General features: G+C 38.4%; 1 protein-coding gene across 4 annotated transcripts in view; it reads left to right on the top strand.

Moving 5' to 3' along the window:
• Positions 1–16867, top strand: part of COL24A1 (collagen type XXIV alpha 1 chain) — a 147537-nt gene that overhangs the window by 19172 nt on the left and 111498 nt on the right. For all 4 annotated transcript variants that reach the window (XR_005106781.1, XM_037404530.1, XM_037404531.1 and 1 more), the window contains exons 4-7: positions 2879–2932; positions 6290–6343; positions 9914–9967; positions 12118–12171. Coding sequence is in view for 3 of the 4 variants with exons in the window: in XM_037404530.1 (XP_037260427.1) it covers positions 2879–2932; positions 6290–6343; positions 9914–9967; positions 12118–12171 (216 nt within the window). In the remaining variant the exon portion in view is untranslated. The remainder of the gene's footprint in view (positions 1–2878; positions 2933–6289; positions 6344–9913; positions 9968–12117; positions 12172–16867) is intronic.

The raw sequence follows: 16867 nt of genomic DNA, 5'->3' as shown, positions 1-16867 counted from the left end.
TCAATCAGACATTAAACTCATAAATACATGTTTAATTAATTGAGGTGAGCTGAGATGGAGTGGTTGTGGTGTAGTCAAATTTCTTTTAAAGAGAAACTTCATAGCTGTTTGCAAGAGAAACTTCAGTGAATATAATTTAGGTATTGAATGGCAACTGGATCAGCATGTGCCTGTGCAGTTTTAACTATTTAATGCAGAATTTACTGCCATGCATCTGAAATCTTAGGGCCTTGTTACATGTAAATGAAATGCTTCCTATTACCCCTGGTGTAGGGCAAGTTTAAAACACATGCATCCATAGAAGGGCTTCAGTATCCTAGAAAATGTCTGTGAAAGTTCACCATTAATTACATTCCTCCCAATGAATATTTGAAAGATAGTGAAAATTTCTGGAAGAGTAGCATCTACTTTTATTGTTTCAGGATTAAGCCATGATTACCTGGAACTTGAGCTTCTCCCCTCAACAGCTAAATGAAATTTTTACAATTCCTAAGGACAGTAAATTGTAGTACCTTTCTTAAGGTATATGATCTGTTTTGAGCAAACTGGTCTTACTAAATAAATGAATTTTAAAATTGTGTCAGTAATACTTAGTCACTATTTTTTTGTTGGAGGTTAAAATGTCAAATGCAAAAAAACACATTAACACTTTTAATTGCTTCAGATTTGTTTAATTACTGTTTCCAGCAGTTGGAGGAAAAGCTACCCAAACAAATGACTGATTCCTTGGTTTAAGAGAGATTGGCTCACTCTCTCAGATGTTGACTTCTGTGACTTACATGGATGCCTTAAGAGGCATAAATAGCTTCCTAGCTAGTCTAAAATCGTTCATGCTGACTTGAAGTTGTAGTTGCTTTCACAGGTTGAAGTAGTACATGGGGTGGAAAAACTTATTACAACTAGTTGGAAAAGCATTTCCAGGAAGACATACCTGTGCTCTACTAAGTCTGCTGTCAGCAGAGATGTTGCTTGAGTTGCCGGGAGGAGTCTCAGCTGGAGGTTAAGGAGTAATATACTCTGGTTAAGTAGAGTCCTTGTTAATACATTAATCAAACACCTGGATTGCTTATTACTGTCAGCCAGAGACTTCATCTACAATGATTGGCTTTGTTTTAGAAAGCCTTGAGAAAACATTATTAATCTCTGGCTGCATAGTTCAAAATATATTTTACTGCTTCTTTTAGGGATTGCTGAGGGCTTGGTTGGGATTAAATTTTCTTCTTTTCCTGTGTTTTTTTTTAGATAGAGAGATAATTAGTTATGAATTAGTGTAGTCACAGTGTGTGGGGGGGTTGGGGTATGGGGGTTTTTTGTGGGTTTTTTTTTCAGTTTGTTTGGTGGTTTGGTTGGTTGGTTTTTTATTTCCAAAGGAAGCAGGTAATATTTAAAAAAAAATAAGAAGTCACACAGGGAAAAGATGTTCTCCCTGCTCTTGTGCAATAAATCAGCAGCAAAGATCAGGGATCTTAATAAATACTCATTAAGATTTCTATGAGGAAAATGGCAGGGTTTGGCTATTGATGTATTTTTAAGGAAATGTAGAAAGCATATGAAACAGGGATATAGAGGAATTTTACTACAAATTGCAAAAGAATGTACGTTATTTGCAACTATTTTACTTAATAAAAAATACAATGTTTCCCTTTGTAGTCCCAGGATAATTTTTTAACAAAAGTGCATCTCTTAATTTACAATTTGAGAGGACATAGAAAGCATACTACTTCAGCAGTGGCAGGGTCGGATCTCTCTGTGCTGTTTCAGGTATGTTTATGGACCTGCACAAGAATGCCAGGTTAAGAGCTTTCTGTGTGTCTGCTACATTTTTTTTTGTTTGTTTTGTTGTTGTTATTAAACACAGAGTCTTACTATTTCAGAAAAATACAGCTGAGAGGCTGTAGTATGTAAAGAACATAAGTGTGCAAGGAAGCCTGGATGAAAGAGCAAGTTGAATGCCTTCTGTCACCTACTGGGTTCCTTCATGAGGTCTGACTTTTGATGCCCATCTTCCCGTTGCAGTGGGAGTACTTGGTTCCTGTTAAACCTGGTGTTTGGATGGAAGCTGAACTGACCCTTAAGCATAGCCTATGCCTCCTTAGAATTTAATATAAATTAGTGCAGGTTTTAGTCTAGAACTCTTATTTTTATTTGAGTACAATGAAGTAGATCCTGGGGCTTTGAATGTGAGCAGCAATCACATACAGAAAAGAAAAGGTTTCTATGAACAAGCTATACAGAGGATGGTACACTGTCATTCTTATAGTGTCTAAATAATTTAGTTGCAAAAGCTACATCTGGTTATATACTAGCATTTAAGAAAACCCCATAATTTTCTTTAAAGCGAATGATATTCATTATATACAAGGGCAAACATGCTACCAGTTATTCTTATCAGAAGCTTTCAATAGGAAGCTGAACAATCAGTTATCCACGTTTATTTTCTTCTATTTCGTGTCTGTCTTCTGTGAGGTGGTATCTCATTTTTCTTCATACTCTCTCCTGACTTTTCAGAAGTGTTTGGCATGCCAGCATGCTTATTAAAAGGGCTTAATTAGTCTCTATTCTTTGTTTTGAAATACACTGCACTTGCTTGTTTCTAATCCTTGAACTGATCTCTTCTTCCTTTAGTACAAATACAGCTAAGAAAAGGTTGCTACCTAGATTGTTAGCTCCAATTCCTCTGACATAAGATACTTTCTAAACAGAAATCTGATTTGGAGCCAGATTAAAAACACACGTGCTTGTAGTTTGGGAATTGGTTTTCAAATTGAGGTCTGCACAAGCAGAAAGTCACCAGTTAGAAGAACTGGTCAGATTCAGACTTGTGATACTGTCCTTGTATTGGGTTTTACCCTCAATTGTTATGATTTTCTATCACCAGGGTCCTCCGGGTCCTCCAGGTTTACCTGGTCCGTCAGGAAAGAGAGGTCCTCGGGTAAGTAAAACAGCTATGTTCTTCTGTAGCTCTAGGCAGGTCACCAATAATCAAGTTGGACCTTGCATAATTTTGTTTTTCTCAACTTTATTCATATGCTTGGTGATAATGAAAGTGTATGATTCTTAACATTTGATGGACATGTTAAAGTCAGGCAAAGCAAACAGGTTTTTTTCTGCCATGAGTCTCCAGCATAGCTAATTCTGTGTATGTGTGCGTACACAGAGCATTGTTACATTTGTGCCTAGCTGTTGCTGCTCGCAGTATTAACTTTTAGTTTTTCTGTGCTGCTCCTATCTGCTGCAATCTAAGGTCATGTTCATTTGTTTTTGGAATGAGAGGGAGTGAGCAATGCATGCCACAACCACAGAGGAGCAGGCAGTGGAGACAAAAAAAAACACTGCAAGAAGGGGGGGGGGGGGGGGGGGGGAGAAAACTCTTCCAAAAATCTGTTTTAGTCTCTTGTGTTACAGCAGCTTGATAGAAGGGGTGATAGGTATCTGGATAATTTGCCCAAAAAATGAGCTACAGTAGCAAACATTGATTTATTTTGCGGGACTGGGTGCACCACAGCATGAGCAGGGACAGCAGGCTTGTCCTGTGCCAGGGGACAGAGCACAGGCTTTGCTGCAGTGAGCTGAAACCTGTGCCCCAGGTGCCAAGAGGGTGGGAGAAGCCTGTGGCACTGCAAGGACTGGTTGATGGGGCAGACGAGGGTAAATCTGTGTTTGTACGGTTCTGTACAAAAAAAAACAAAATGCTTGAGGAGTCCCTGAGGTCGTGGTTGATTTGGGCGGTTTTAGGGGAAGGGCAGCTGGAGGGAACAGGTAAGGGTTTGCTGTGTAGATGAGTTCAGGCCATGGTACTTGGGGCGGTAAGTGGTTATGGCTGGAGTGCACTCATTTAGGCAAACTGCAAGTGGGAGATAAGGGAGTAGTTTATATGAGGGCTGAACAGATGTGTGGGAGGAGTTTTGACTCAGCCTTTTGAGGAACGTTTAAACGAGCTGCTTCAATAGTATGTTGAACATCCTGTGCTTTCAAGGCTTGGTCTGACTGGGTAGGAAAGTGCACTGGTCAAAGGGGCTGAACACCAAACTGATGCTTTAGAGCAGTTGGATGCAAGGCACTGGATGAGACACATTTAAAAGTACAAAATGAAAAGCATTCCTTCAAATCCATATCTTCCTGACTTCTTGGATACTTTTTTCAAATTATCCTTCTATGTAAGAGCTGACAATTTTTACAGCTGAGCTTTCCGTGTTGCTTAGTGCCTCTTGAGGATATGTGTGGCATCAAGTAGATCCTCACAATTGGCAAGTTGGCTTTAGCTGAGAGGAGGCTGACCATGTGTTTAAAGCCGTGCCTGCTAGTGATAACTTTCTTTTCAGTTGTTGTTTGCTTGGGGTTGTTTGTTTGGTGGTGGGGTGGGGGGGTTTGTTGGTTTTTTTGTTTGGTTGGGGGTTTTTTTTGGCAGGTATAGAGTACTTAAGAGCACAGTGCTCTACCATGTGAGTTTTCTAGATTAATTATCAAGTAGGACATGCTTTCCAATGTGAAGAGACAGCTTACATTGGGATGCCTGGAAAAGTATGGAAATTGCAGAGATGAATACTTGCCAGTGGTTCTGAGTTTAAAATATGTATTTATATGGACCAGGAAGGTCTATAAAACTATTTGATTAAATAAATGTTTTTTTTAATATCAGTGCTCTTTAGTTTGTACAACGCTGATAAATTTGAGCTAGTGAAGGTGTATGAAGTTTTTTAAGCCAAAAACCTTGTTTATGCAAAATTCGTGTCCCTATCTGCTAGTCTGCTCTGTGACTTCTGTATTCCTTCACACAAACTGCCATTCGTGATCTTGAAATGTGACTCGAAGTGTCAAAGGGAAGCAGCAGAATGCAGAGCCACATTTGCCTGGGCTGCCTTCATGGTCTATTGGGTGTGTGTCTAAACCTGATCCTGACAGATTCATGTAGGCTGGACATTTTGGGTATGGTATCAATGCCTGATAAATGGTTAGAGATTTCCATTAAAAACTGATTCTGATCTCTGTAATTCTATGGTAGAGAAGTCCACATCTGACAGTTAGGTTTTCTAAGTGTCTTGGCTTGTTCTGAGTTTCTCAATAATTAAACTTTCAGCCATTTCAGTCAGTGATGAGATGAAATTCCCCTGATGCCTCTCATTTCACAAGGATACTTATGCACCTCTGCGTTGCAATACTATGCCCCAAGATGATAATGTTGCAGGCAGCAAAAGCTAAGAGCCACTTCAGCACTGCAGCTATGTTGGCACTTTCTATTTGTTTCCTTTCTCCTAAACCCCTAAGAGCGCCTCCAGATTTGCCAGTGTGCAAATTAATCTCTCAAACAGCACATGGGATTAGCATTTCTGTGGAGTTATGTCAACATTGTCATTAGTGAGAGGGAGCACTTGATTGATACGGCTTTCAGTGTTACTGCAAGGTAAAACTGGTAAATTCAGTCTCATGCAAGGGAAAGACAAACACGGAGTTTATCTGTTGTTAGACCACTGAATATATGAGAAAGTTGAAAAGGATTCTTATTATTTTTGGCATTTGGATTAATTGTTTGGGTGGAATTTTTGCTTTAGTGAATTCAACAAAAGCTTTGTTGCCCATTTACCGGGGATAGGTTTTCACCAGTTCAGTCCTTCAGTGTTTGGAAGATGAACAGCTGCTGACAGCCATTGCAACAAGTATTTTCCCTAATTTGCAGTTTGTCAAGGAGTGAGGATGGCAGAATGTACTTCAGGAACAGACACTTATCCTGGAAGGTGTAGATAGCCCTGATAGCCTATTCTGTTCCTGGAATGGCTTAAGTCCAACCCTTACAGAAACAAGCCCATTTTCCACACTAGCTGTGGGAGAATCAGGTTGGTGAAGGGTTTTTGTCTGTGATTTGTTTAGAGAAGGTGGAATATGTTGCTTTGATTTATCTTTCAAGTCAGTGAGAACTGATCCACTTCCTTCTCTTTGCAGTGTATAGCTGGGTACCTCAGAATGTGATTTTTCTGGTTTTATCCCATGTCTCCAAGTTTTGTAGCTGGAGAGCAACATTGCAGTGACTGTGTACCAAATACCTGTCAAGAATTACTTGGGAAGACAATAGAAACTGAGATTTTTAAAAGAAAGAGAAGTATTCAACTTCACTTTTAATTTTTTAGGAAGATGCGCATGATTTATTGCTTGAAAATCCTTTGAAAATCCTGACCCATGCTTCTAAAAGCAATGATGAGGCAGTAAAATGATTCTTTGCAAACTGTTCACACTTGTTCAGTAGACTACTGAATAATTCCACTCTTTTTTTTTTTGGTTTTTTTTTTTTTAATAGGGTATTCCAGGACCACATGGTAATCCAGGTTTGCCAGGATTGCCAGGTTCAAAGGTGAGTTACTTTATCCATGTTGCTATGTAAACACATGAACTTCTTAATGACTTTTTGGAAGCCTCGGAACTGTTTCCTATAATAGAAGCAATTGGCCTTCTTTGGTTTACAAATGGAGATTGTTACTATAAACATATTTTAATTAAATGTAATCATTCAAATTGAACTTCAAATCAAAATAAAACAGCAGTTTATTCAGGGGAGAAAAACAAACCCTGTGTGTGCAGAATGATGACTTGGAAACTGTTATCCACACAATTAGTCTGTACTTCCCAAAAGAGTTCTTGTAAATCAGCTCAGCCTCTTTGATAAACTGGAATTTTAAGTGACGATAAGCATATAATTGCTGTAACGTTTTACCTTGCTTTTGAAAAGAAAAAAATCAAGGAAAAAAATGAAGAAAAATAGACTATCATTCTCTATAAATTCCACTTTCAGGTCCCAACCTTTGCTATATAAATATTCTAATATTTCAGACATTATCACTTGATTAATATGCTAGAATAATTTTCTGAAGATTTGTGGGTGTGATATTTAAAACCAAAGACAAAATACTAGACTGGAAGTTCAAATAAAACCCTTCAAACTTACGTAACATAGGCCCTTTAAATAGCTTTGACAGATTTGTGCAGTTGCAGAATGCCTTCAGCTCATATTTGGTTTGAACAATTTGATAGATATGTTAGGAAAAAACAGCAGCAACCATGATCTGTTTTAGTGTGATTCCTAATTGCAGGAATCTGGCCTGTCATGACAGGTGTTAAAACTGCTTGAGGACATAAAAAGAATTTTAATAAAGCTTTCAGTGTCAAGCACTGTAAAACCAAGTGACTCCATTTTTTATGTCTGTGTGCTCTTGTTATTATCTAGTTTTATAGGAACAATTAAACTCAGAGGTTCGTAATTAATTTTACCATATTTATGCTGGCTTTATAATGGAATACATTGCTAGGAAAATAATTCTAACCACTTACTCCTACGATTTGGTTTATAATGTATTTTCCCCCTCCACTGGATCATAATTCTTATCAGTTCTGTAGTTGTCTTTGTGAATTTAAGAATAGAAGGAATTGTATGTGTGTGCATGTACCTATATATATATATAAATATATATATATATTACTAGGTGCTTAGTGATCTCTTTCATTTGTTAGATTATAAATTATACTTTCAATACAAGTACCTTCTGAAACACTTTCATTTAAAGAAAAATTAGCCAGGTTCTCACCACGTTTTGACTATGAAGATCCAGTTGACCCACACTGACTACGTAAGCTGAAATTAAACACACTTTTGTCTGATCTTAAAACATCGTAAATGAGTTGCAACAGTTTTCTGGCAGTAAATTAATGCATAATTTTATTCTGCCTTTGAGATGCATGGTTTTTTCCCTCCTGTGCTGAAGCATCCTTTATGCACTTGCTTTTGAAGCAAGGGACATTAGCTAATACCCTTACAGTGTAGTATCCAGCCCTGAGCATGTGCTAGCAGTTCCAACTGATAGCCGATGTCCTTGGCATTTAATTCCTGATAAACAGTTTATTGGTGTTTTTAAAGTCATTTAAAAGTATTCATAATGTTTTGCTGTGTTCCTGGCTCCCTGAAAAATTGATTTAAGAAAATCTAGTTTGTGGATTCTGGCACTGTTCTAACTACACCATAATATTACATAGATTAAGTAATTAAATACTTTATTTTATCTTCACATCTTGAACTGTGGTGACGTGTTGTTAATCCACAACTGAAGGCCATGCATAACAATGGCTGTTTGTTTTTTTAGATTAAAAATAATGAGGAATTAATTGGGTTTATGAGGGAAAGGAAAGGTGATGGGTATGTTATCAGAGGACCTGTTTTGACTCCTGGAGAGCTGATCACAATTTTGTTACAGCTCTTAGTTTGATATGCCTGCATTGGAAAATGGAAGCAGAGGACAGGTTGGAGTTGTACAAAGGTATCTAAGTATTTACCTTCCAAAATGTGAATCAGCTGGAAAATACTCAGATAACTCCTGCCATGCTGAAGAACCATGGTGTCTGTGACCTGACATATCAGTTTAACACAAGAGATTCCTTTTGCCGTAATTCCAGCCTTTTTACTTAGTATTCAACAGCCTTAGTTTCTCAAGTGGCCTCACACGTTCGAATCTTAGCTGCAGAGGGAAGGACGAGCCCTGATCTGCAGGACCGTGTGCAAGCCCCGTGGCACTGCAGGTGGAAGCGCTGTGTGTTGCAGATCTAAAATGGCCAGCCGCCAGGAAACCCCCACACCGCTTCTCTTGTACGTCCCTCCGAGCGTCCCGTGTTGTCCCTGAGAGCAGGGTTGTGCTGGCAATGACTAAACACCATTTTTTCCCCACTTTAGCTGTCTTTGAATGAAGGGCACGTATCATCAATCTGGCACTGCTGTGGGATAAACTTAATAGTAACATGTATTTCCTTGGCTACAGAACACACTTTTGACTGAGGAGAGTAGATCTTGATGCTTGTGAGGAACACCTGGTGTTACTCTACAGCTTTTAAATCAAAAGCACTGTTGAAGCCTGTGCCATTTATATGAACAGATTAATGAAATGTTACAGTCCCTTTTGGATGCAGCTTTTAATATGAATTAGTCAAAGGGCTTCCCCATTTCCTCCTGAATCACTGTGTTTGCAGTTATGAGTGCATTAATGTGGTTTCAGCCTACGGCCTCGGGAACCGTCAGGGTGACTCTACTCGGTCAGCATGAAGCAGTTCACCCAGGGCTGTCTCAGGAGATGCCATTTGCTGGCGGCTCCTTTTTTAAGGGCAGTGAATTTGACTCTGAGGCGTGGGTTTGTGGTGGCCCATAGGTGTGTGGGGCCAGCTGCTGGCCTGGCTGGTCCTGGCCAGCCCCAGCTCCCAGCCCCTGGCAGGCCTCAGGTCTCCGCGGCATGTCGGCCTGCAGTGCCTGGCACTTTGTATGGCGGGGGTTTGAAATAGGAGAGATCGGTGTGGCAGCGTCCTTCCCCTCTCTGTGGCCTAGTCTTGGATGCAGACAGTAACTCCTGGCCAAGAATGATGAGCTGTCTCATCTGCTGGGAAGTAACTCGTAATTGAAGAGAGGCCTTTGCCATGTTTACAGCTCTGTCCTTCCCAGCCACGATGTCTGTGCTGTGTTGGGCAGGTGCTGAGCGTGAGGAGGCCCTGACAAAGTTGTAATCAATGCAGTAATACAGCCTGATGATCTTGCGCAGTGCTTGGGGAATAGGTGGTGTCCTGAACCGGTGGGGACATGGGGAGAGCATTTCAGTGGTGGTGTCTGCTGTCATCCTGCTTAGATTTACCAGTAAAATCTGCTTCTTAAAAGTTTCTGTGACATGATGAAATTTGGAAAACATAAATCTCATTTCAATGTGAACTCACACTATTATGTTTTGTTCTAGGTTTTTACTGAAAGAGTTATGAGAAAAAAAAACCCTGTAATAACAAGTGCATTTATATGAACGTTCCCCCTCCTTTTGTCATAAGTTTGAAAATATTTTTTTACACATCTTATTAAAAACTCTGTTCCCTAATGATATTAATGAGTTAAATTTCTCTGTGACAGGGCCCTAAAGGAGACCCAGGATTCTCTCCAGGACAGGCAAAGCGTGGGGAAAAGGTGATAGTTTCTTGATATTAGAAAAAATGTTTTGTCTGTTGCATTCTTTTTTGAAGTCTTTTTAATATTCAGGCAAGTTATAACAGCACAATGCTTAGTATTTACTGTGACACTGGTGTATTTTGACACTTAATTATGTGAGGCTGACCGATGCAGACACAGGTGATGTAATGACCAAAGAAAACAGAAAAAAAATATTTCAAAGCCTTAAATTAAATTATATATTTGATTTAGTTTATAACAAATAAAAATTTTAAAACATAAGTACTTGGAGAACAATTAAATTTAATTCGGTTCACACTGATAGACCAAAGTAGAGGTTTCAGAGTTTTTTTAGTACCTTGTATTAGTGCAGAAAGTTGTGTAAGACAAAATTTGGTGTTGAGAAGTGCACACATTATTGCATGTCACATTGTATTTAACACTTCTTTTAACAGTCTCTTGACGGTAAGAATTCTCCTTTTTGTTTCAGAGGCTTTTCCTGCTAGTTCCTCCTAAGCTGCTTTAGCCGAACTAGCGGCTGCTCTCCTGCCCAAAATATTTGTGTATAAATATTTAAAATGGTTCTTTATAGAAATTGTGGGCTTAGAAGCTTGTGATTATTTACTTTTTAGATTGCAAATCTAATGACTATGTATAAAACTTTAAAATCAATGTGATAATGCTAAAAATGTAATTGTATGTTTGCATTCTAATGTGTTAACCTATGTTCTCTCTTTTAGGCTATCTTGTATTTATATTAAGTTTTATGAAGAGAATTTGCTAGTAGTTAAATTGGGGAATATTTGTGCTAAGTAGAAAACACTGTAGGAGTCCAGGACCACTCTCTGTGATAAAGCAAGCATTAGCAGATAACTATTGTTTTCTAGCTGCTGCTGTGTGCATAAAATAACATATTTTTTAATGCATGCGTTCTGTCAAACCTTAAAATTCACAAATATGTATTTCCAATGTTAAAGAGCTGCTGAGAAAAATTCAGAAATGTGTCTGTTGATGCACTGATAAGAAACTGGAGTGTGGCTTTTATAGAAATAGCAATATTATGTTAATCTAACCAACTTTTGCTTTTGACAGTCTATCATACTGTTGTGAGCTATATGTGTCTGCCTGAAACTCAAGGTATATTCTTTGGCATGAGACCATGATGCCACAGAACAGTTTAAAGCTCACCCAGGTATATGTGTGACCTACACCTAAATACATGCAGAATGTATCTATAATACAAACATACGGAATTGATATGTATTTTTATAGTTCTTGCTATTTTGGGTTCTTAATTTTTTCACCTAAGTCAAATTTGCTCACCCTAGGTAATGAATTTACTTTGATGCTAACTTGCTTCTAGGATCTTTTCCTTGACTTATTGAATTTGAATTTGGGCACCAATCCTGCAAGAGTGCATCTCTTTGCTGTCAGTCCTGAGCAAGGGAAAAAGGACTGGAATAACCTTCCTTCCTCCCCCATCTACAACAACCATAAAAAAAATGCATATTTGCCCATTTTTGTAGCGTTTGAGATGCTCTATTTCTCGTTCTTATATACCATCATGTAGTTACCAAGTTTAAAGAACTGGAATGAAAATAGCCATATGCCACCATAACCCATTTGTATGTATGCATGTTTCATGTTGTCTTTTAGACATATTAGATTTACACCATGTTTTATGTAGCAGATACTGAAATGGTGTCCTGATTCCTGGTTGAGGATTGTTGGCATAAAAGTAACACAAACAATAAACAATAATAGTTAAATACATGTATATAGAAATATTAAAGAAAAATGAGGTGAAACCACTGACTTCTGAGGGAAGGGATACCTCAAGAACTGTATAGCTTCTTCACTCCCATTTATGCTGGCCAGAAGTATATGTTGTGAGGTTGTGAGCTAAGTCTGTTCCAGCTGTGATTTGGCTGTGTGGTTATCATGCAGGAGCATGCACTTTGCACTAGGAGGTTGCAGTTGAGGAACTGTTGCCTTTTCAGTTTTCGTCCTCTAAAAAAATAAAAATGAATCTATGCCTGATAAAACATTAGCTACTTCTTTGTACCAAAAGTCCAAGCATGCAGAGAAAATATGGAGTCCTACAAAGTTTATAGGCCTGTGTCATGTTCCAGTGAAACATAGTGATCCTGGATGATTTTGTTGTACAGGGTGATCCAGGCCCCATAGGCTTTCCAGGACCACCTGGGATCAAAGGCCAGAAGGTAAGATTCTGCTTCCGTTTTCATGTAACCCTCTCTGGCTCGAATCAATAGCCATCAGGTGGATGTCTGGTGGTCAAGAGGCAATAGAAGGGCTTTGGTCTGCTCTTGATACTGGGACTGTCTACCGCGTCAGGCTATAGGCCAACAGTTCAGCATCTTCCCTTGCAACTAAGTTAAGTGAGATCATCACAACAGAATGTAAATTACAGCTGCTTGGGTTGGTGTTCTTAACAGGCATCATGTGCCTCTGCTCAAACAGAATAAGTACTAGAGAAAATAGGCTAGCCTGCGAGATATATTCAGTTTCCAGTAATAGCTTTTTCATTTCTTTTTTTCTATATTGTGTATTTTGTAGTATAGAGAAAGCTCCATGGGATATCCTCAGTATTCCTGCACTGAATTATTTGCTTTCTTTCTGAATATGTTCCAGAATCGCTAAATTAGAACACAAATAGAGTAAGTTCTACTTTTGCCTGCTACATAACACAGTATTTTTAATGTGAGAAGCATCAGGTGCCATACACTGCATTTAGGAAATATATCCAAATTATGGCAGCCCTATGTATACAGAAGAGCATAAATCAGACAAGTAGTTTTGGAAAGGGAACATGAAGGATGTCATTGGGGGAAATGAGACAACCTTGAGAAAATGAGCACAGAAGACTGAGGGAGTGAATATACTTTATGTGGAAGGAGAGGTCACCTGACATAAATCCAGTAGGCTGCTGTGATTAGTCAGATGGTGACTGGTGAGGTGGCAAAAATCAGCAAGAAAGCTGGGGGGAAAGTACTATTAAATGCTGTCTTTGCAGACGATAATCCAGTGTTGCAGGGGTAATAGAAAAACATGAAGAACACATATCACAGCAGAATTTTGAAGTAGTATGTAACACTAAAGGCAGCTGTAAAGTGTTCAATCAAAAGGATGGAATGAATTGTTAGAAAGGTAGGCCCTGGTATTTTTGGCCTGAGTTTTTGACATATAGAAAAGGAATAGTAATTAAATGCTTGCCTGCTATTGAAGCTGAAGAAAAAATGGCATTGCAACAAAAATTACATTCAGTGTTATGTTTTAAGATGGCTTCATTCAACATTGTCTTACTCTTAAAGTGTATGATTTTTTTTTTTTTAAGTCTAGTAATTTATTTCTTGAATTGAACAAACCATAGTAAAAATGTGAAAAGGGAGCTATCACTGAATTAGCACCAGGAGGAGCATGGAAATTTATTTTGCCAAACATGTGGCCCACAGTTCTATGAACTGAGAAAACATATAGCTGTGACAAGAATTTACATCCCCTCTGTTGAGAGTTAACCTACAAGCCTGAACACTCATAGCTTTTGTCACCACTGATCTTGGGCCACCTTGAGATTTCCCAAGTATTGTGCTTTCTTGTTTCATCAGGTTTATAGTTTTGCTCTGAAAACAAAGTAGTTTTTGTTTTAAAGCTTTTAGATGGGAAGCAGCTGTCACTTGTTCTGGATTATGAGACTGACATTCGGGGGCAAGGAAATTAGAATCTTATGGCCATCATGCTCTCTTCCTGCCACAAGAATTCACTCCTTATCTGAGGGTTAGAGACTCTGTGGAGAATCGTGCTCACTTGATCACTGGAAATTTTACTGTCTGTTTCCATGTTGTACACATCAGACACTAACTAGAACCATGTTTAAGATAATTTCTGCCTGACCCAGATTGTAAGAATACCAGCTTTTGAACAGCGCTACACCTGTAAACAGTTAAAATTATTTCACGCTTAATTTTTTTAACGACAAGCCCATGATTTATTGTGAACTTTAGTTATTGCTTTTCAATATACATAGGTAAACAAGCTGTTAGCTCATTGTGATCTCAGAAATTGTTTTTGAAGGAATGTGAGCACAAGTAGCTGTGAAGTAAACCAGCTAGAAAGATCAAGTATTTCTATTTTTCTTTTGTATCCCAGTACTACTGGAGAATCACTATGATATTGGATAAATAACATATTTGTGATATTCTGTCTCATCCAGGTAAAAAGGAAGATTAGAAAGGTTATATATATGAGTTAATGGTGTCCCAAATTCTATTTGATTTTGACAACTTGTGTTAACTGAGTAGTTTTTAAACAGTGGGACATTTGATAGCAAATAAAAGCTCTAATGTTCTTCCAGTATTTTTAGTAGTGTAATACAAATCTGTATGTGTCATGATAATTAATTTTGGTCATATTGAATTTTGTCAGTGGTTTTCTGAAAGACCTGGAAATTTGAGTTTTTTTCTTTGTGGAAGTCATCATCCATTTCCCATTAACTGGAGTAGTGGCTTTGGAGAGCCGCAGTGGAGGGTGCGCTGTGAAGCCTGCTGCCCTCCACTGGGCACGGTCGTCCCGCTCCAGGTTGGATGTGGAGGAAACTGCGTCTGAGTTTTCTAATAAGAATTTACCTGGTTCTGAACTTCCTGTGCAACATATAAAAGCATGTGTTGTGGAAGTTTGTGGCAAGTGTGCATATTATTTTTACATTTTTGACAAGAATAACTTTGAGAAGCTATATTCCATGTGCTTTTGGTTCTATTTTTCTGAATATCTGAGATCGTTAGGAGAGTTTCTTGCAAAGATTCATTTACACACCCACACCCCAAATATTATATTTTGAAGCCCTCAATGCAATAGGGCAGCACTAGTAAACTACTGTTTTGGATTAGAACTATAAAATGATATGTTTCTCTTTATAAAGCTGAGAATCTATGGTGTTTTGTAGCAAGACAGTGAAACAAACGTATGTTAATAATCAGGACTCTGGAGCAGATTATTGTGATTAACTTTATTTTCCATTACATGCCATGTGTCGGGGTATGTGTCCTTGTGGTTGCATATAAAATATGACATATTTCTCATGCCTGTAACACACTATAAAAACCCAAGTTTTGCTTGGGGTAGGGTTCCAAAATTATTCTAGTGTAAGAACAGAAAATTGCATGTTTATGAAGTGTTTAGAGGCCTGCTTCTTTCAGGCATCTTTTGAAGCAGAGGAGCAATGGCAGGAGGTGAGGGTTAGTTTGAGGGGAGTGCTGTTTCCAGAGCAGTTGCACAATCTCATATCTGGAGCTGTCTTGACAGGACCATCTTTAAATCACCACTCAACTCTTCCCTTATATCAGTCCCAAGACTTCACAGAGTAGAAGCCTCTCCCTTCCCCCTCTCCCCAGAAACGTCCTACTTCACTGTACAGACAGGTGAGTACTTGCCTCTGCTAGCCAGAGTACTGAGGGGTAGATTGCCAGCCAAAGGACAGTACTCCTGGGCATTAACTTGCCTGGGATCATGCCAATAAATTAGAATGACTACAGTGTCTGTGTGGTTGCAGGTACTTTACAGTGACATTGCAAAAGACTTTTTTTTTTAAAGATTGGCTACAATTTTTGGGCTGACTTTATTCCCTAGTATGTGTGTAACGGTAAATCATGGGAATCGGGATCTATAAAATCTCGATAAAATTCACATACTAAACTATAATATGGTAAGAAATGTTGAAGGAAAAAACTTGGATGCAACCTGAGAATAGCTGCTTTTGTCTTTACATGTGCATCCTGTAAAGGGCAAGGGAGATAAATAAATTTCAAAGCGGTACCTGCGGTGATGTCAGTGTTATGCTACAAAGTGTCTCCCACTGTTTCTCCTAGGAAAGTGAAGTTAGCCTTGAGCAGGAGGAAACTTCAACTCTGTGAGAGAAATTCCTGTGCTGAATTAGGTGGAGAAAATGTCCATCTTCTATACATATGCTTTTCTTTTTTTAAGTGGTGTTTCCATTCCTTGGGATATTTGGGCTAAGAGATGCTAGGTGAAAGCTTAGTTGTGTTAATATGCATCATCAAACAAGACAGAATGGAGCTGTGAAGAAAAAAACCCACAAAACAAACCATTTGCCAATGAGGTTTTTTAAAACTGGATGCCATGTGGTGACAATGTGGAGCTGATAAGTAAGTGTTGCAAAGTCTCATGTGACAGCACATGGAAATATGTTTATATGCTAAACTTACCCCATACCCAGAAAATTTTTTTCTGGTGCTTTTCAAAGACTAGTATCTCTCTGTAGCTGATGGTTGTAGCATCAGGTATAACATTCCACCTACTGATTTTTAGAGGTTAGAGAAACTTCTTGGCTCTCTAGTTTGCTGGTGTTATGCCAGATGTATTTTAATAACAAATGCATATAAATTCTAATAAAACACAATGGGCACCAGAAAGGTGGAAAGACTTGGCTTGAACAGTCCTTGCTGTTATGATTTAACATCTATATTTTGCTAAATACAGACTTCATTCAGTCTGGGTCCCACTGTGCTAGGCATATAGTAGAAGTCAGACACTTAAAGTTGCTATGAAGTCTTTTCTGATCGTATTAGTTGGCGGTAAAGGTTTTTTCTCTCACACAGACCAAAGTATTCTTGCAACTTGCTGTGTTTGTGTAATGTGCTTGAAGTTTGTGTTGCTGTAATTGGAAGCTGCAAACCTTTCTCTCCCACAGTGAGCTTTTAAAATCAGAGTATTAATCTTCATTAAAAATTGGGAGGTATTTCATTCCACAAATCAGTGCATGTGAACTTGTATTCTTCTTGTTTACTTTCATCATAGCTCAGAGCAAACTGTCTTATTTATATGGGTATCCTCAAGAATACAAACCCAAACTAATAAAAACCTAAGAATTTTAAGAAGATTAGC

This window comes from Falco rusticolus, chromosome 11 (genome assembly GCF_015220075.1).
Source record: "Falco rusticolus isolate bFalRus1 chromosome 11, bFalRus1.pri, whole genome shotgun sequence".
Classification (NCBI taxonomy): Eukaryota; Metazoa; Chordata; class Aves; order Falconiformes; family Falconidae; genus Falco; species Falco rusticolus.
Note: the sequence above shows the minus strand (reverse complement) of the source record. Positions and strands in the feature narration are given on the sequence as shown.